General features: G+C 33.1%; 1 protein-coding gene across 2 annotated transcripts; it reads left to right on the top strand.

Moving 5' to 3' along the window:
• Positions 1-875: 875 nt before the first annotated feature.
• Positions 876-20,721, top strand: LOC128231565 (transmembrane ascorbate-dependent reductase CYB561-like). Of its 2 annotated transcripts, none has more exons than XM_052944568.1 (5): positions 876-926; positions 10,883-11,109; positions 11,531-11,733; positions 12,347-12,522; positions 14,635-20,721. In XM_052944568.1, the coding sequence occupies exons 2-5, from the start codon at positions 10,893-10,895 to the stop codon at positions 14,792-14,794; spliced, it is 756 nt and encodes a 251-aa protein (XP_052800528.1). In that variant the 5' UTR covers positions 876-926; positions 10,883-10,892; the 3' UTR covers positions 14,795-20,721. The 2 variants fall into 2 exon arrangements, with proteins under 2 accessions (XP_052800528.1, XP_052800535.1); XM_052944575.1 differs by lacking the exon at positions 876-926 and adding an exon at positions 7,709-7,809.
• Positions 20,722-22,357: the final 1,636 nt, after the last annotated feature.

Genomic DNA, 22,357 nt, shown 5'->3' with positions numbered 1-22,357 from the left:
AATGAAATCACTGTCAGTTTGTCCTATTTTTGCCAATTTTTCTTTATTAAACTATCGTAAACGCACATAAAAAGCCGCCCTTTCCAGCATGACGCCATTTAAACCAAAATGTGGCAATCGTATCAAAACCAATAATTGTTATTTTTAATGAATAAAAGGCATGAACAAATTCTGCATCAGTACAATATTGCAATATATAGTTCACCTAGTACACACCAAAAATTAAAAATATAGATTTTGGTGCTCACTCCGTGTGAAATATATTGCTATCCTATTGCTATCCTATTCTGAAACAAGCAATTATCCTCGATATAAATGTAGAATAGCCCTTTAATTAATTTGTTATACATACTAGTGGTACAAGAATCAGCAGTAGCAGCAGCAGCAGCAGCAGCAGCAGCAGCAGTAGCAGCACTTATACCTCATCATAAGGCATAATGTAATTTGAGCCACTGAAAATTGAATGGCCTGAACTTAGGGTTCTTTTTTCCAAACGAACGCGTTGAGAAAAAAATCAAGGTTGATTTGGCTCTGATATGGTAGTAGTAATATGTGAAGTAGTAGAAGTAGTAACAGTGGCAGTACCAGTAGCAGCAGTGGCAGCAGCAGAAGCAGCAGCAGTAGAAACAGTAGCAGAGCTCAGCTAGTAGAAAGGATTAAGTAGTAGAATAGTACATGTAGCAGTAACAGCAGTAGCAGTAACAGCAGTAGCAGTAACAGGAAACGGACTCGGTGTTGATTCAAATAAGCTTAAAGCCTACTTCATTCAGAGCTGAGCTAACAAGTAGTTTAACTTTAAACCTGGAGTATTTTCGGTATTTAGGTTCGATAATTTTATTGTTTTCGTTATTTAGACATGCAGTACCACTTAGACGCTTGGAACCGTCGAAGCGTCTGCACGTCTAAGATCAGCATAAATTTATTTGGTAAACTTTATCATATTTTCGAATGTAATGTCTTATTGTATGAAATATTTTGCATGTTTTATGTTATGTTTTAGTATCAGAACGTTAGGCCAATCAGCAGCAGGAGTATGAATCAAATTGAAACGAGCATCAGAAAGAAAATGCTTTATGCTTGTTAAATTATGGGTGGGGAAATGTAAACATTAAGAGTATTCTTAATTTATCTGCAATGTAGATATATATATATATATATATATATATATATATATATATATATATATATATATATATATATATATATATATATATATGTGTGTGTGTGTGTGTGTGTGTTTTGGGTTTAAGCTAAGATTAACATTTAGTAAAATCTTTCTTATGATCAACATACATCAAATCTTTCAAACACTGTAGTGTCTCCACCAATATTGGGTTATGATTACAACAAATACCAGAACTTTAGCAAACAGTTATTGTATTGAATTACGGACAAAACGGACCAGAGTTGGGGACATAATGGACCATATTTCAGAACATTACTGATCATCTTGAGAAACATAACAGACCATGATCTATAATGTTATTAACATTTTTATTTTTTATTTATTAACCCCATTGTCTTCATACTTAAAGATGCACTCTAAGACTTACTACCAGATTAGATTTTCCACAATAAATATTATTCTTTAAATATTCCAAAAAGGATGAATAAATGTCAAAAACAATGGTTCTTATAAAAGATACCAAGTTTGATATCAAAGAAATGAGCATTTAACACAATATTTCTACCTAATGAGACTATTGTAGACCACAGTAAATCTTTTAGCATTCACCAATCATTTAATATTTTTGCGCTTAGTGCTATTAAATACACGTTTACAACTTTATCAGTAATTTATTTTCCATAAATGTATTATTTAGTAAGAAGGTAAAGGTTAATCACACTAAATCAATGTTTTTTATACATTTGTATGTATTTATTTTGAATAAGAGTGTCACTTTGAAACTGGTAATTTTGGTTGCATTTAATCAGTATAACTTATTTGTAATTGTGGCCGGTAATTATTGGCGGTATACTATCAAAAGAAATAAACATTACACTGACAACCTTTAATTGGCAATCATTAAAGTGTGAAAACCCATCTTGATGGCGCACTTTCACTGAACCATTCAATTTAAACAGTTGTAATGGAAAACAAACAAATATGACAATCCAAAGTTTATTTTAGAGGGCAATCAAGCACCTATAAGAACATATAAATATTCACATTCACAAATATACAAAAGTCACATGGTCTGTAATGTCCCCAAATCTGGTCTGTTATGTCTGGTCCGTAATGTCCATGGTCCGTAATGTCCGACCCATTGTTTTAAGAGTTTGGATGAGCGAGCCTGAATTCTGATATAAGTGCTTTGCATAAGATAAAAAAATCTATCACAAGTAATCTTTAAAGCTCAGAACTGCAAAATTAACATTAATAACTATATTAATTGGGTTATTCAGCGGGTCGTGCTGGCTTGTTAAGAGTCATTCAAGCCTACCCCCATGAAGTCATTATTTATCTTTACCTGACTAAACAAGTTGACAGCCTGGCCTTGCTACTCCCAGCTTTAATATGGAGTCTTAGGATTAACAAGACATAACTTTTACACTAGTACCTAGCACCATTGATGATAAAAAAGGTTAAAAGACTAGTTCAGGGTTTGTGCTTATGTATGGTTTAGTATAGCAATGATAAACAGAACACTTTTATGGTGAATAAAAAATATTTCATTCAAAGAGCAGTTCAACCATAACTTTCTAGCCCTCAGGATTAAAATACTGGCAGACATCACGAAAACAGTCAGTCCAACTGTCCTGACCGGTAAATTTTGACTAGTTTCTAATGGGGTCAATCTGTCAGACTGACATCAATTATGAAACAATGCTTTAAAGTAAGATTTTTTAATTTTGTTTGGTAGAAAACAATGCTTTATCAATGATATTGTCTAATAACCATTTGTTTACAAATCAGTTGTTGTATTTGGTAGTGAAGACATTGGAATGCATGTACCACACTAAGTCAAACACCGTGCAGCATAAGCATCCCTTTGCAATACATCACCAAATAATGAAAATTACTGTGAATATATTGGGCATGGAATATAAATGCTAAAATGATAATTTTGTAATGAACATTGGAATGTTTTCATTAAGGATAAGTCCAAATGTTCCAAACTAAAATCATATCCTATGGAACATGTTATTCACTTCCAAAATTGGTACTGGTATGGTCTGGAAAAAACACCACCAACTAAAATCGACCAATCAATACTTTCATTACCATTAAGTATGAATTTTGAAAGAATGGAATCATTAAAATTTTATTTTGGAGCAAAACCTGGCAAAAATAACTGGTTAATATCTTAATCCCTTTATTTCCTTGTTAATGTAAAATTAGCGACAAAGGCTTTGAAAAGCAAGTTTTAAACAAAAATTGTTGGACTGGCAAATTTTGTTTTGGACTGACAAAATATCGGAGGCTGTTAGTCTGAATGACCAACACTTTTTCTTAACATTAGCAATGTAAGTGTTTTTGCATTCTGTAAAGTGAATCCATACATGTACATGCAATGCCCCAGAATTTCTATCTGTGCCCATGTATCCCGGATGTGTATATTTAAAAAAATATGCATTGGTATGTGATTGTGTTTGACTGGAAAAAAAATACAGACTAGATTGCTTTATACAGTACATTTTCTAACAATATAATTATATACTTTATACAATGATTTTAAGTTTTAAAGAAATGCTAAAAATAAAAAATGCTTGTGCCCAAGCGATTAATAACAACATCCCTCTAGTTGACAGTAATATGCCATACTTTTCTGAGCTTAATCCTCTGGAAACCCTTCCAGAAATATGGCACGGAGGAGATATTGCCACGATGTTTAGACATATTTAAATCCTTTAAGCTAATGTCTCCAGAAACATGGCATGTAATGTATGGTGAAGCTGACCTAGATGGCATGTAACTTCAAGGGTTAAGCTTATGATGCTAATATCAGATTGTTTTCACTGTGGTTTGTTCAAGAAAAGAATCTATTGTATCATTAGAGCTGGGAAGATGGCGCATACTGGTACATGTCAAATTAAGATCTTTTGTGTGTGGTTATCAGAAAGTCGGGAAAATACCAACAACCTCTCTGTCATTTTTAGTAAAATTGGACCATTATTTTAGGATTCAGGGAAATTTGACACTGAATTTTAAAAATGCTATAAATGGCTTAAAAACAATTGAAAAAAGCCCTGATTAAAAATCCATGTATACGGTACTTGTTTTTTGTTCAGTGTTGTCTACTTTTTCTCCTTGTATAATATTTACAGGACGACTAAGCATTGAGAAAACTGACACATATTACATGTAACCATATTTTCAACAGCAGTAGATCAGTTCCACTACATCATAACTTCAAAGAGCTTTATGCATAATGTGTGATAAATACATGTAAATATGTACAATTTTTTTATTCAGGAATGCCTTTTGTATTCTACTGAGCAGCCTTTAATCACAGATTCTGATTTTGACATTTTAGCCTGTCTTTTCAAAGCCTTCGTGTTGTCACTGGTGTCTTGCAAAAACTTTAATGTTGACTACCTTGATCAACTCAAAAACCATTCAAGATATTTACATAACACACAGTACATATGCTTTTGTTACAACATGCATAATAATGTGTAGTTCATATAGTCTATCAAGATGACCCGGTATAAGCCACATCAATGTGTGTTAGGGGAAACTTTTTTATGTTAAGTATATTTTTCCTCCTAAAACCACAATAGCACTCCATTGTTCAATAAACAAACAAAAGTTGCATATTAATGATTTAGAAGCCAAAACCTTTTACTCATTACTATTGTGTTTACAACAAGAAATAACAACAGTTTTACAGTTTATTACTAGTATTAGAGAACAGTCATTGAGAACTAAACTACTGTGATAGCATGCAGCATGTAGAAGTACATAGGCGTGGCTTATCAGCAAGAGGTGTCGCTATTGGCTGAAGTTAAATACACAAGTTACACAAGTTTTCCATCATAAACTGATGCATATCGGCTTCTGTCCACTTTTGGTCACCATTTTGGTTCCCGATAGTGACTTTTTTTTCATTATAAACAGATAAGTTATCTTTCTGCAAGATATTCTTAAGGCTAGGAATTGGCATGAGAAAGACCAAGTGTACTATGGCACGTAGATTTGCTCAAAAAATGCCGAAGGACTCTGAAGCAGCTGTTTATATGAACTACCCTTGAATGACTGAGAAAGAAACAGAAGCATGGTAGAATAAAAACTTTCAGAATATGGTTCCCTTGTTGGTTTATTATCTTGGTCATTTTTAGCTCTACTGGCCAAAGGCGGTAAACAATTGCTTGTGAACACGATACAGTCTTAAGTTTTGATTGTATTGATTATTTGATTAGAGCTCGGTTCCTTTCGAAAACCAGTCAGATCCGCCCATGCATGCCTAGATTATGACCCTTGATAGTATAAAAAAAATGCTATTGTGAAATCACTAGCTTGTGAACATGATACAGTCTTCAGTTTTGATTTTATCTTGATGAAACTTGTACAGTATTTAGATATCCATAAGAGCTCGGTTCCTTTCGAAAACCAGCCAGATCTGCCCATGCATGCCTAGATTATGGGCCTTGAAAGTATAAAAAAATCAGTTCGTCTGTAAACAATTCCTTGTGAACATGATACAGTCTTCAGTTTTGATTGTATCTCGATGAAACTTGTACAGTATTTAGATAACCTTTAGAACTCGGTTCCTTTTGAAAACCAGCCAGATCTGCCCATGCATACCTGGATTATGGGTCTTCAAAGTATAAAATAAATGCTATTTTTTAGCCAAGTCTACATGAGCGAAGTCTATTTTTAGCCAAGTTTACATATAAAGTCACAATTGCTTGTGAAGGTTTGTTCATATTATGCTCCTGGGGTCATTACTGCCCCACCCCCCCACAGAGATCGTCACGCAAGGGACCAGTGCGGCAACACATATGATGCATTTGAAAACATTTTAAATAATGCCCCTTAGGCAAAAGCTGGCCCCACCCCTTTTGACTTACTTTTTAATTTTTAAAGCTACCGTACAGTAATGAAATTTTGACCATGTGAACAATTTTGCAAACAAGCATTAATGTTGTCCTCGGATGTCCTTGACATTGACCGTTGACCGACTTTTTATTTTTAAAGTTACAGAAATGAAATTTTGACCATAAATACAGTTTTGAAAGCAAATATTTTTTACCCTCAGATTACCTTTACTTGGCACATATTAAAATAGTTCATGCAACTAATCTGCTTACAACACTTCCTGTCCTCAGATGTTGAATGTGCAGCGTTTTCAGCTAACCCAAACACAAAAAGTGAACTATATATTTGTTGCCTATTACTCAAACGTACATGCTCTGGATTGAAAATGACCACAAGAGCCATGCCAGTAGAGCATAGGCCCTTTTGGGCCTCTTGTTTTATAATGATATAGTTAGAGATTATTAGAATTTTGATTCTGTTTGGTTTCCTTGTTTGATATTAAATCTGTTCAAAGAACTCCCTAAAAAGGTTCTATGGAACAAAAGGAATACCTATATATAAAAAAAATCTGGCTTCATGTAAAAAAGCCACTTTAACTCGTATGAATAGCATGAAAATAAGAATACCTAGAAAAAGTTAGACCTTTAAATTTTTCAGCCATGTCTCATGATAGATGACCATTTGCCATTGTTCCCTTGTCCTCTCAGATGTCAAGAAATAATTATTTGTGGCGTGAGAGGGCAGAATTCTTCTGCATGGTGAATAATCAGTGTCATGATGTGCAGACGATTTTATGGTCTACGATTAAAGGCCTTTGGATTTCCAACTAAAGTTAAATATTTGGACCTGCCGCTGTTTCGCTACATGTATGTGGTATTAGAAGCTGTTCGCTAAATTTTCATCATTTTCTTAGTGGCTCTTGTCTTTAAATGTGTGTGACAGGTCTTAGCTTGTCTTTGAACTTATGTGTAAAACTATTCCAAGTCTTAATATTGATTGAAGCATTTGCTTCAAATAAATGTTCTTCATATAATATTTGTGTATTTAGTATGAATCCTTATTTGTCCGTTATAGCCATAGACAGCTCTGGGCTCTGGGTTATATTCTGAACAATATCAAATTCCTATGTACATATACAACAGAATACTAAAAAGTCACATGACCTCCCAGTTTACATGCTTTACTGCTGTACTGAAGCACTAGGGCCACACTACTTAGATAAGTTGTTAAACAGAATTTTGCTCTTAAGCATATGAGCAAGCATGCAAAATAAAGATACTGATTTAAATAAAGATACTGATTTTCAAGGGAAAGTGAAAGAATTTTCCCTACATTATTGATCATGCACGTAGAGTTTAGAATGACAACCTTTAATAATTATAAATGTATTCTCCCTTTTAAGTGTTATTTAAAGCAATACCCCATGTAGTATCCATTTAATATAACTGTTTCAGTCTTCTGGGAGTTGTTAAAGACACGGTTACATGTTTTTTGCGTTGTTAGATGCAAAATGGCTTTACAGGAGAGTGTATAATGTCATGTTTCAATTTTTGTTGTGCAAATAGGAGCGGTTTCTGAAGTAAAATAAAATGGGCTGGCCTTATGTAGAATATCCAGCTTCTGTTAAGCCAAATTCTCTTTATCGGCTTGGAGAAGCATTATACATTGTATTGGGTTATGTCTGGATTCAGGAGGACAGAGGTTGACACAGGGATAGCATGATAGTTCAGTAGGCGACATTAAATATTGGAAGAATTCTGCTCGGGGAACAAATCACTAGCTCCTTGGTGAAGGTTACATTCTGTGTGGCTGGATTGTACCATATGGTAGGCTTTTAATTGGTACTTGGGGTCTTTTTGTCAGTTTATAATTCTCTATCTTAGCTCAATATGATGTTTGAATGTATTTGATTTTCTCTTTTTATGTTTTTTTTTTGTGCAAAACATTATGAACTTGATTATATTCAGTTTTGCTCTCAGTTATGGTGTCATGATGTCTGTTCATTCAAAAATCTTTTTAAAGGGTTTATGCTGAGAAAAGATAATTATTTAATTTAGAATATAAATGATTTTTCATTTGAGAAAAGATAATGATTTAATTTAGAAAATTAAATGATTTTCCATAAAATGTCAAAAAATGTTCAGTTTTATTAAAAAATGTGGATTTTTTCTAATAGAAAACAACATCTGGAAAATAATTAATAAAACATTCTGACAGTTTTAATGGTATGTATTTAATATGTGGTAGTGTGTACATAATAAGTTAAAATAATTTGCCACAGGCCAGCAATGGTAGTGGTAAATTTGTCAATACTTTGTTAATTACGTTCCATGTAAAATCAAATATTGAATGCACAATTTGCATACAAATACATGTGTGAGATTGTCTTGATTATATGCAAGAATGGTTATTGAAAGTAACCGTACTCGCAGGCGGCTGGAGTTGGAATTCCATACTGTATCATTAGAAAGTGGGGACAATATTAAAGGTGCCAAAAATAGGATAAGGTAAAAAATATTTGACTGTCATTGGATTATAATAGTGCAAACAGGTCGAAGTAAATAATTCTAGACTGTGTCAGTACAAATATTAGGTCAAAGTAAATAATTCTAGACTGTTTCATGTGACTTAAATAGTTAAAACATTAGGTTGAAGTAAATAATTTGAAACTGTGTCATTAGACTATAACGGTGCAAACATAAGGTTGAAGTAAATGATTCTAGACTGTGTCATTAGACTATAACGGTGCAAACATAAGGTTGAAGTAAATAATTCTAGACTGTGTCATTAGACAATAACGGTGCAAACATTAAGTTGAAGTAAATAATTCTAGACTGTATTTATGATGCAAATTATGGGCTGAGGTAATATATATTTGACAGTTTCATTTGAGTAAATTGGCCAAAATCTAGAGAGAGACAAATTATACTTGACTCTTTCATTAGACTTAAATGATGCAAAAACTATATAGAGCTGAATTATTCTTGACTCTACCATTAGACTTTTGAAGATGCAAAAACAAGAGAGTTAAATTTTACTTTACTATTTCATTATACTTTTTTATGATTCAAAGACTATAGAGGGATGAATTATACTTGACTCTATCATAAGACTTTTAATGATGCAAAATTGGACATTAAAATGTGTAAAAAGAAAAAAAGACAGTTGTAAAAAATTATTGGTTGCGTCCTCGGGTTACAATTGATGATTTTACATGTATTTATAGGGGATTTTTTTGTCTTGATAAGTCTTAATGTCATCCGAGAAAAAATGTATTATTGAGGCTAAGAAACATGAATGCATTTGAACTGTACAGGTTTTTTCTTCTCTTTGGGTTCTTCAGCTGAGATAGTAGTACAGATACATGGAAAGACCGGGGTTCGTATCCCGGCCCTGCCTGACAAATGTTGGTGTTGTGGGCTTGTTTCTATGTTTCATGTTCCATATCCCTGGTTGTTGTACACATGTAATTTTAAGTCATGCATTTCAATAAATAATTGACCTATCAATGTTTTCCCAAACTGTTGGAGGGGGACAAAGTGTGATTACCGACTGTAATTTAGTATTCTTGCCCACTAGTCAGACATTTCCAGGGAAATTGGCTGTGGTGAAAAATTCTGTCTGGCTAGATACCACACGCAAATAAGCGCCAATTATTAATTCCAATCAAATAATATTTCCATAAGAAATTAATCACAAAATGAAATATGATTTCAGAGGATTTATTTGACGTCAACACTGAACTAAAATTAGTTTGTGTAATGATGTCAGTAAAGGATTTGCATGCACTATTTGGTGAAAAGTACAAATTATGTTTTTTCTCCTACAGAAATATAAATAAAAAATGCACTAAAAACTATCTATGAAATGATTCCAGTAATGCAAGTGCCCTCGGATGGGAATTTTCAATGCGGACCAGAAACATGATAGATTTTATTGTTCTTAGACATATTCCCCAAGGTGGGAAAACATATTTGGTCCATAATCGATTGTTTCCATCCATATGTGCCCTGCCAGTTGTGACCACAGTTTACTATATATTACATGTAGCTTTTTTGTTGGTTACGGGTTAAAAATAAAATCTTCCACTAGCCTGACCAGCCCTCTTTTTTCCTCCCGACCCTACACATTTGTTTGGCATTTTGATTTATTTGTGGATTCTTTTAAGTAATTTTCTAAACAAAAGAGTTTATTTGAGTGAACTTGTTAAAATTTGACCATGGGGTTTTATACAGAAACCCTGTTCATAAAAAAAAAGAAAATTAAAAATATGCCTACCACCTACCCTATTTGTTTTAGATGTTATTGGAAATAAAGAAATATTTTTTGTCTATAATAATTAGATTTACAATTATATTAAAATAAGTCAAATGTTTTTGGAAATACATTCCTCCTCTGTACCATATTTGGATCCTACTTTTTTATTCTTTGAAGAGGGGTTGCATGTCTTTACTTGCATCCCCCAAGTGCTCACCCTCTAGCGTCAAATTCTGAATCCACCCTGTTTTATTTAGTTATTAAAAGTTGTTATATAGTATATATAATATACACAAATTGTTAAAAGGTCTGTGAAGAGAAAGACCTGTTCCCATTATCATTTTGTTTTAAATGCTCCTTTAAAATCAAATTCAAGATCATAACTTTACATTTTACTTATGCTTAATCAGATTTTATGCACTTCAAACATTTTACATTTTACTTATGCTTAATTTGGTTTTATGCACTTCAAATATTTTATATTTTACTTATGCTTAATCAGGTTTTATGCACTTCAAATATTTTACATTTTACTTATGCTTAATTTGGTTTTATGCACTTCAAATATTTTACATTTTACTTATGCTTTATCAGGTTTTATCCACTTCAAATATTTTACATTTTACAATTTGCTTGTTTCAGTTATGAGAACATGGACCCTTACCAAAAGGAAGATGTACCCAGCTCACTGTGCTGTTTCACTGTGCTCGTACTGCTCGTGCAGGGTCTCGGTCTCACCGCGGTAATCTTGGTTGCCGTGTGGATGGGTCACTACCTTGGGGGATTCGCATGGTCTGAGGACCCGGCCCGACAGTTTAACTATCACCCGGTGTTTATGGTGATTGGAATGATATTTTTGTATGCGGATGGTGAGTGTTGATTTGTTTGAGGTGTACATTAATGTAAATAATGAAGTAATGTTCTTATACAGTTCTTATACAGTTATATTATTTAAAAACATATCTAACCAGGACTCACAAAATATGAGACTACCGGTAATAGGTGAATGCAATTGGTAAGAAAGTGATAGTGAATGGGTAAAAAAAAAGCAAAGACACAAACATGCAATGTCTCCAATCATTAGATACTCAAGAACGAATGCTTTGATGCTTGTTTATTTCCATTAACAGTATTACAGAAAGAAAAATATAGAAAAATATCTGAATATTTCCAACACATTATAGAAAGAATGTATTTATATTAAATATACATAAGAACTCCAGCATATAAGTTTTTTACTGAGTAACTCTGTATACATTGCTTCAATGCTCTTCAATGCTTGTATTTTAGCTATCCTTGCCTACCGAGTGTTCCGCAACATCAACAAGCTGTACGTAAAGATCGTACACGCAGGCTTGCATGTAGGGGCCCTGATTTTCTCCGCAGTTGGCCTGAAGGCGGTGTTTGATTTCCACAACCTGAGTAATATACCGAACCTGTACAGTCTTCATAGCTGGATCGGGCTGACGACGGTGGTCTTGTTTGGTCTTCAGGTTAGTTGCATTTGCAACATTTTTATCTTGTCTGTTATGTGCAGAAATAAGTAAATGTTGTGGTTAATGTGTATAAACTTTGACATTGGCATGGTCTCATTTTTGAGTTGCTGCTAAGCATAGCTGACGCATAGGGATAACTTTGTTTGTCATTCTTGACAGCTGTGCCACAATTTTGTTTTCGTTCAATAATTTTTGAATGACTTTTGTATTTACACTTTGCAAATTGGCAATGGTAAGTGGATGACCTCTATTGATTTGTGGGAATAGATCAAGGTCATGGTGACCTTAAAGCAGAAAAGTTATTTGTGCTTCTGACAGGTAACACATCTGATTTTTCGATTTCTAGTTTTTCATTGAGAAACAGAAAAATGTGCGTGAGCAAATTTAAAAAATCTTCAAAAGTAATGTGCAAGTCGGTAGATAAAACAGTCCCCTGTGAACTTTATTTAATTTAAGTTTATTATTTCCAGTGGTTATATGGTCTTTCAAAGTCATGGTGCCCACATGGCTACATGCTCTAACTTTTTTTTTGTTAGCTCACAATATATATGCTGACAGTGGGGGCAGTACTCATCAGCTCTTTATCAAAACCATTCCTTATAATTTCCAGTGGGTCTGCGGCATCGTGTCATTTCTGTTCCCCAAGCTGAGCTACGGCGCCCGCACTCGGTACATGCCACAACATGTGTTCTGGGGGCTCGCCATATTCGGGCTTGCTGTCGGAGCGGCACTCACAGGCATCATGGAAAAGGCTTGGTTCATGAACTTCGGGAAAGGGTCGACATTGTAGGTGTTATTTTGTGATTCATGTTTGTGTTGATCTAATAAGGTGCAAGAAATAATGGGGCAGGCAGGCTTTTTTTGTCTTAAAGGGTGAGTAACTTTTGAAATAAAGGGACTCATTTACATTTTATAGGGTCTGACATCGAAAATAATATTCATGTGTGAAATTGGAAGAAAATGCATGATTCAATGATAAATAATCATCAAAGTTCAATATAAAAAATGGTGTAGAAAATGCCATACGATGCCTAAATGCTTCCGTAACGCTTTTGAAAATTGAAGTTATTTAGACCCGGATTTACAATATTCTGGTAAAATAAGTGTCTGCCAGCATAAAATCTCTAAAGGAGTTCCATAAAGGAAAATTTCTTGTGTTTTGCTGGTTAATTTTTCAAGAATAAAAGTCAAAATATTGTCATAGAATTGGCGTGCACAATTTTTAACCTTGGCCATTACTCAAGATATGGAAATAAAACTTGGAACATTACCGTAAATGACTGGTTATAAGACGATAGGGGGTATTACACGCTGGAAAAAAAATCTGTGAAAAGTTTGGTTAAAAGACGCATAGAAAATATGTCAAAAAGGTCTGTCAATTTCGGCCACCATGTTTGTTGACAGTGACGAAAAATATTTTTTTCGTGAAAATGGCGATGGTTATCTTTAAAACCATACAATGATAATGCAAAATGTGTTTCATTTTAATTTGTTTTATGTTAGGAAAGGCACTTAAAAGAACTGATTGTGACCATTTGTTTCTGGATAGCACTGAAAGGTGCCTTTTATGAAAATATGTAAGATTTCTTTTTGACAGTATATCGTAAACAATAACCTGTCGAGAATGAAGTTAAGTTATGCATCCTGTAAACCTTATATTGTGCGGGTTTGTTCTCAAAATGTCAACACCTACAGAAAATAATAAAGTTAGCATAAATGTGTGAAAAAAACAAGACCATTATCGCATCAATTTGTAGCATTGGTATGTTAAACAGAACAAAAGGCAATGCGAGTTTTCACACCTTATCATACAACTGACAAAAAATATTTTGACAGTGCCCAACCTTGCTTCTTATATGCAAGTTTAATTATTGTTCAATTCAATTTATTATTAAAAATAATATTGAATAACTTAATCGAAAAATATTTTTGTTAAAATTATAAACGTCTTACGATATACCGTAAACCGATCTTCAACTGCTGTTTTAACCCGTATATAATCGATCAATATGACGCGAGTAACATCCCTTTCTACATAAATCTAAACAAACTCTCGGCTTGAAATAGACCTCAGAAAAAGAGTTCAAAAATTGTTACTGGGTATTATACGCAGGCATTTTTTTGCATCGGAATCTGAGGGGAAAAAAACGCGTCTAATACCCAGTCATTTACGGTAATTGTTGTAGACAATACGCACATGTATAGCAAGGCCTATAATTCCAGCTTTAATAAAATGTTGAGAAAAGGCCGGGGGGGGGGGGTATCTAAAAAAAATTGAGAGACTAAAAAAAATGGTAAGAAAGTGAGTACTCTTGTTTACCATTTTGCACAGGCCAAAGTTTTGTAAAGTGAAGCAAGAAAAATGGCCTTTGATTTCAGACAGAGATGCATAGAAAAGAGAATCAGAAAATTCACTGATTACATAATCATTTCAGAATGTATGACTTCATGTCACTGAATGACTTGTATAAGACCGGTATACCACGTGCATGTAGACTGCTGTCCCCATATGTCGTCTGGATCGGCATTTTAAAACAGAAATCATGTTCCATGTGTCTTAAAAAAGAATACAGGAAGTCATAGTCTTATGTAGAAATAACATCTGATTATGATAGATTCATTTATGGAATAGTCACAAGGAATAGACCTAAATGTGTTTAACTGATTTGGTTTTGACATATGTGTAAGGCGTCTTATGTAGAAATTAAATCTGATAATCATAGAGTTATTCATGGAATAGACACATGGAATAGACCCAGCAGTGATTAACTGGTCTGGTTTGGCATCAGCTTGCACATGTACTATACTGACCCTACTTTGTAATTCTTGTATTTAAAACGGTTATGGTGATAGAAAAAAAATCATTTTATTGCTATCAAAAAAAAAGATTTTTTACAGCAAGTACAGTGAACTACCAGCTGCTGGTGCGGTTATCAACTGCCTGGGCGCAGCGATTATCATCATGGCGATTCTTGTGTTCTACCTTGTGACAAGACCGGAGTACAAGCGTCCCAAAGGCCCAGAGGAAGAAGAGCACATTCAGCTCTCCACTAACTGATTTTAAAGAGTATTCAAGGACAAATTTGAAGAGTATTCAAGGGGAAATAAGTCATTGGAGAGTCAACTATGGGATATAAAACTGCTTATGTTGGAATCATTATTTTTTTAAATTAATATTTTTGGAAGATTGTTTTTTGGTAATTATATTTTAGTCATGTTTTAGCCCAGTTGAAGTAGAAACTTGTTATGTACCCTTATTCCAAGAGAATTCAAATTATATAACTGTAATATTGATACAGATGGATGGCATTGACTTACACCTGTAAAGGATTAATAAGCTATAATATTGACATATATATTTTCTTTTCAAAGTTTATCTGAATCCAAATGTGTGTTGTGTGATTTTTTAGCCGATACAATGTTCGTTTGAAAAAAAGATAATAGCTGTTGTATGAATTGTATTTTTAGAAAATTTCCTGCTGGCCTATAATAGACAGCATAGCTTTGCCAGGATAGTTCAGATCAAGATTCAAAACATTGATAATCGCTGTTAAACTATTGATATTAAAAGTCTTTGTTGTAATTTGGTGCTAAATCCGGCTAAAAAGGCAATCCATTGAAAGGTATGTCATTTGTTATGACTTGGTTAGATATGGGGCCAAGTTCACTGGTTGTTGTCTTTGATTATTTGATTTTGTTGTGTCGCTTATATTGCATTTAATCATGCTTCTTTACCAGTCTTGATTGTGTATGAAATAGAGTATATTGATACATGAAATATTCAATAGTAGAGTGGCATTCATTCTTGACTTTTGGTGTATAGCAAATGCAAGAAAAAAAAATTTAAACATGACACTGAGATATTTGTTTTTATGCCCCCACAAAGTGGCGGCATATAGGGTTGCCCTTGTCCGTACGTACGTCTGTACGTACGTACGTCCCGAAGATTGTTTCCGATCTAATTCTTGAAAACCGTTTGTCCAATCCTCACCAAACTTTAAATACATGTTTGTGACCATAATATCTTGATCAAGTTCGATAGTCATGGAAATCGCTTTAGTCATTTAGGAGTTACGGCCCTTTTTTGCCAAAAATACTTCAAAAATATATGTTTCCAATCTAATTCTTGAAAAGTATGTGTCCAATCCTCACCAAACTTTACATACATGATTGTGACCATAATATCTTGATCAAGTTTGATAGCCATGGAAATCGCTTTTGTCATTTAGGAGTTACGGCCCTTTATTTGCAAAAAAAGACTTGAAAAATACGTCCCGAAGATTGTTTCCGATCTAATGCTTGAAAACTGTTTGTCCAATCCTCACCAAACTTTTAACACATGTTTGTGACCATAATACCTTGATCAAGTTCGATAGCCATGGAAATCGCTTTAATCATTTAGGAGTTAGGGCCCTTTATTTCCCAACAATACTTAAAAAATATCTTATCCGATCTAATTTTTGAAAAGGATTTGCCCTTGTGCAGATTATCCTGAATAATCATTATGGCTTATTTTCTGTGACAAAAAATCGAAGTGGGGGCATCCGTGTCCTATGGACACATTTCTAGTTGGTTGTTAAATAGCATCGTGAATAGGTCTACAGTGTAGTTCTCTTACCAAAGAGGTTGTGGGTTTAAGCTCCACCTGGTGCATTTCCTTATGTCCTCTTGGAGATTAATGTACTCCTTTATACAATTGAAACATATGGGGCCATATTACAGAAGTACCTTGGGGTAAAATTGTACCTTTCCTTAAAGTCAACAATTTCGTATTTATTTCACAGATAGATTTAATTTGATAATATTTTATTGCATGAAAATGCATGAGACAATGAGAATATCATTGCACTGTTTAACACAAGATTTAAACCATCATGATAAAATCAAGCATACAAAAGGGATTGGGCCACGAGTTCTGCCATCATCAGTTACGGCCCTTTCACTGGTAGATAATGTTATGCTTCATGTACATTCTGCAGTAGAGAAACTTCCACAATTTTCAATTTATAGAAAATATTTTTTCGAGAAATACCGGTATAACAATTCCATATTTACACTTAAGTAAAAATAAGAATTTTCTAAAAATGCTTCTGTAATATGGATCCTGTATCCAAACTTGCGTGGATGCTTTATCTTGAAATCAGGATTGGGAGCTTTCAGTTTTTGACTATCGTACAATTCATAAGTTCGCTTTTTTGCTGAGAATTCGTATGATTTGTAGCATGATTGTAAGAAGTACCTTGAAATGAGTATAAATGGCTTTGGAAACAATTTCACCAGGGGTCTAAGCTCCAATCCCTGCCTTGAATCTGAATCTCTCATACACAAATTAATAGCAATAAAATTGGCATTATGCGGAGTTAAATTTCTCCTGTTTTTATAAAGGGTTTCCTAAGCCTTTTTGAAACTACTGAACAGTTGTTATTTGTTTTCCCATCATGGTGTTGTGTTATGCGTCCTTAGTAATAGTAAGTGTTTATTATTGAACTCCTAAATGATTAAGTCCGCAAGCCGGCTGCAGCTCTGTGCAAAATGTTACGAAGACCAAAAATAAATGCTAACTTTCTTAGTGTTCAGTGCTAGATGTCTATCGAATGCCTCTTTCCTACCAAGCTTTTAATTAACTGACTTAATAAGACCAGTTTATGACTTAATGGAAATTTGGCTTTTTATCATTACTATCAATGAAAAGTTAGCAGTTGTAACTTGCTTTATGTGTTTTTGGTTGTTAGAGCTCTTCTTAATAATAAAATGTAAATCTGTCCGGCAATCCCATTTGCGTGGGCTTGATTACTAATCTAAGATAGCATTTATCAGTCTTACTAAAAAATCATAAATGAAACTTTTATTAACTCTCCTGAAGATGATAAAAAAGTACTGTCATTTTATCAAACATTTTTGTAGTATGTGAATATTTCAGATCATAAAGTAATGTAAAAGTTTAAATATTAATTTAAGGGATAGAAAAGCTTAATAATGAACAATATCATTATATCTCCTTGATTCACTTTTTTTGGAGAAATTGTTTATTTCTGTTGAATTCCATTTGCATTAATCTAGTATTACCACATTACCATTATAGGATCATATGCTGTAAAAAGCCTTAGTTAGGCCACTATTAAAAATGCTTTGTTTGTCTATACCAACCCACATGATAGGTAGGTATGTAGGTGGTAGGAATTTTTTGTTATGCTTCCTTACCCCTTAATTCGTAATGAAAAAAATGACAACTGGCGATCCTAGAACAAATTTTGGCTTGCAGGCCAAACAAACAAAATTTTGCCGCCTTATTGTAAGGCTTTAAGGCTGTAAGGTTTTGTTTTAAATTGATACAAACACCAGTTATTCCATGATTGTCATTAGTAATACAAAATTCAAGTAGAAATGTACAATTAAGTCCTGTAGTCCATTAAAGGTATTATATTCCGACTTCAGAAAATACAGCACAAAGTTTGTATTACATATATGGAGTCATCAAAAATCACTCTATATTTTTGCTTTTTTTTTCGGTGATATTACACATTACATACATGTATGGTTTATTATGTGCAAATTGTTAATGTTGCTCACTTGTTTTATTTGTGTATAATATTTTAATTTCTACAGAAATGTCTCTATTTATTTGCTTGTATTATAAAATAAAACCTGTATGTCAATTATTGATTATAGAAACCCATCAATAAATGTTTTATAATATTTTTCGTACGTTCAAATTTGTATTTATTATGTTTATAAGCTCATCCATTGTTCAAAGGAAAAAGTCATGGTATTGTCAATATGCTGAGGTTAACTTAAACCATTTTTCATATTCAACTGACATGTAGGATACATTATACCAGTGACAATGTGCATGTGTGTGTGCGTGCGTGCGTGCGTGCGTGCGTGCGTGCGTGCGTGCGTGCGTGCGTGCGTGCGTGTGTGTGTATTTCAAAGGGACTTGTTCACTTTCTATAGGGTCAGACATTGACAAAAAATATTTGTTTGAAATTGAACAAAATGCTTGTTCAACTAAGGGATTAATTGTTTAAACAAATATTGAAAACAGTGGTTCTAATGAAAGATACAGTGTTAAATTTGGATGAAAGGTACAGAAAACACGGTATTTCTACCTTATGAGACTATCATTGATCTCCATAAATCTTTTAGGACCCACCAGTCATTTAATATTTGTGTGTTTTCAGCTATTAAATACACGGTTACAATCTTGTTATCAGTAATGGATATTTTCCATGAAATGATAAATGCATTATTTAGTAAGAAGTTAAAGGTTTTTCACTCAAATTCAAATTCAAACATTTATTGCATGAATGCCTCGAGCCCATATACACACACTCAATAATTTGGGATTGTTATATTGATTATAAATAGGAGTATCACTTAAACAGGTCATGAAAAATGTGCTTTATTTTGCTAAAAAGCGTGGGTAACGCTTTTGAAATTGAAAAATTTCAGGCTCAAAATTGGATATTTCTGTTTATATGAGTATCTGCCAGCTGCTGTTTGGCGCTTGTTCATAATCTTATGTAAAATAACACACTTTAAACAAATTTAAAAAATAATTGCCAATATAAAAATTTGTGAACAAGTCCCTTTAAAGTTTATACTTGTGATGGAATTATAATTCAAATATGCCCCGCTTACTGTGAAAAACAAAGAAAATGATTGCATGTCTTTTGGGTGCTATGTTTGAAATTTATTTCTTGAAATTTATATCAAATATTAAAGATATTAATATATTACATAAAATAAGTCCTTTAAATTTTGGTGTCTACAACAATGCAACGTTTTTATATGAAATATACAAAATAATGCTCTTTGAAATATAACTAGTTCTTGCATTGCTATTGCTGTGTATGCTCATTGAAATAATGATGGTTTCCGCAGTGCAATGCTCCTTAAATAAGTTAAGCTTCCACAATGCAATGCATTGTAAAGCAATTTATATTTTAAGGAGCATTGTGTTGTTAAAGAAGAGACTAATTTGACTGTGACTGGCAGAAATGAGTCTTAAAGTAACATTTGGAATTGCCTAGTTGTGGCATCAGATCAAATACATTATTAAAAAACAAAAAGCCTAAACTATCTTAAATTTCCATGGAAATTAAATGCATGTCCTGTCATGGGGGCTACCATTTAACTTTTAATCACTGGAAGCCACGATTTCAAATTTCTCTGATAATGTCAAATTTAATAAGACCTACTTTTGTTTGTGGTGGTTAAATTATTGAGGCATTTATTTAAAATCTTTTATTTTTAATACCTTTAGTTGGTGTATGACAAAAAAGAAAGTGTATTAAACCTGTGTAGATGCTTGTTACTTGCCTGCATGCATGTTGTTGTTTTGGACCATTATCTTAAGTTCTGACTTGATTAAAAATGTGCAATATTTTGAAGTTCTGAAAGGGAATTTCGATATATGATGTTTAAGTGTGTTCATATAATTATCATGCTTGTTTAAATGAAGAGACAAAAATTGTTGTATTTTTGCTTTATGTTGTTTTATATATATTTTTTAACCATTTAAATTATAAGTACTTGAACACCTGTTCAAGTTTATTTAAATTTGTTGCTGAAATAAAAACTACAAAGAAATAAAAGAAAAGGTTTTTCAAAAACATTATGATTTATAACTTTTTTAATTCACAATGCATTTGCATATATCCGTGTAACATTCTGTGCTTAAGATGTAATATTTATTTTCATATATTTGCAGAGGTTTAGTTTAAACATATTTTTATTCTACATTTATATCAAACATCAGATTACACATTATATGTTGTACAATCGTTAACATGATGAATTGAAACAGCTTAAAATGAAACCAAAATTGATAATGGTTCTTTCCATACATACATGTATAACTTATGGGATATTTTTATTTCTGTTAGAAGATATTTAGGAAATTGGTGGAGATAATGTCATAAGTACCAAAACCTTGCTTTTAATAACCATAATTACTAATAATGAAATAAAACCAGAAAGTTATGAGTGTGTCTTATATGCCTATTTAGTATTATCAGTATAATTCATTTATTGAAAGGGTAAGAATTTGTTGTTATTCTTAGCTCTTGTATTTTTCCAAAGTATTGTTATCGCCTTGGTATCGATATCTGCATGCAAAAAAATAACCTTGGCCAAAACTGGTCTAGATATTCAGATACAACTTGGTTCACAAATGCCAGAGACAATACACATATGTACAACAAGGCCAATAGCTGTGGTCAAATACTTGTTGAGCTAAGCAAATACGAAATAAATGTAAAAATCCATTTATTTTATGAGCATTAAGTCCTCATGGTTTGTTATCCACAGTGTGTCACCGACAGACCCATTTAAATACAGTTTTCATTAAACTTGGACAAAATTTGTGTCCTTTGAAAAATATGTATAAATTATAGACCACTTAATAAATTTATCTTATATATATTAGAGTGAATTGACCGATTTGCATGCATATTAACACTGATTTCTAGTGTTTCACGACCCCAGCATCATATATTGGATGAAAGTTCACTTGTGCACCAAACATTAAACATTAATCAACATTAGAAAAAAAAGTTACGTTTCTGATAATAAGAATTAAGATGGTTGAACGTAATCACTTATCCAGCAAACACATAACGTCATGACACCGTTGTAGGAACGTTACCGCTAACGTTGTCATAGCTTTACTTTGGAAACCATTACACAACCTTCTTACAACGTTGATACAACCATGCATTTTAACGTCGTAACAGCGTTGTATGAAGGTTGTGTATTGGTTGCCAAAGTAGCGTTGTCACAACGTTAGTAAAACCTCCACATGTATACATTGTTACAACGTTATGGTATAACGTTAAGACAACAAAAGCGTTAATCTTGCGACAACGTGTTTTCCTGCGTTTTTGCATCATTTAATAATTAAACAAGCTGGGCGGGTGGCGTTAACGAAACAAACAAAAATTGTCTGTCAAATGCAATAGTAAATGGCGAATAGTTGATGAATTCACATTGCGCAAGTAAGTGTTAAATTTATTCCCCCAGGATGATTAAAGTTTGTTCTACTCAACGTCTTGCAAATGTGCGCTCGACCAATAAAAAGTGCATGATTCAAACCGTTAGACTCGAGTGACTTACTTCTTTTTTTCCTTTTTTTTATTTAAATCATCATAAATAATTAAGATTAGAAATACGAAATTGCAAAGCTGAGTCTATCTTAACAATCAGGACAACGTTGTCACAACGTTTTATTCAAATTTATGAAAAACGCGTAAAGTGTCTCAAAGTCTTTAAAATAGTATTTAGGGCAATGTTGTCCAATTACTAATGTTACATTATCAATTAGATGCTTCAAAATCATTATAAGATGCTAGATTTGAATTATTCATTCCATTACTCATAATTTGAATGATAATTAGTGGAAAATAGTTACGAAATTGGAGCACGAATGTTGACAACGACAACGTTACACAATCTTCATAACACAACCTTCACACAACGTTGTGTGATGCTTGAGTTTGCGCAAACCCGCGTAGGAGTACAAACACTGTGGTGAAAATGTAAACAATAAAAAGTAAATGAGGTTGATATGGCATGTTTGATAAAATTGGTCCTGTCTGGACAGTAGCCAGATGACTTAGTT

Source organism: Mya arenaria, chromosome 1 (assembly GCF_026914265.1).
Source record: "Mya arenaria isolate MELC-2E11 chromosome 1, ASM2691426v1".
Taxonomy (NCBI): Eukaryota; Metazoa; Mollusca; class Bivalvia; order Myida; family Myidae; genus Mya; species Mya arenaria.
This window is presented reverse-complemented; position numbering and strand designations above follow the sequence as displayed.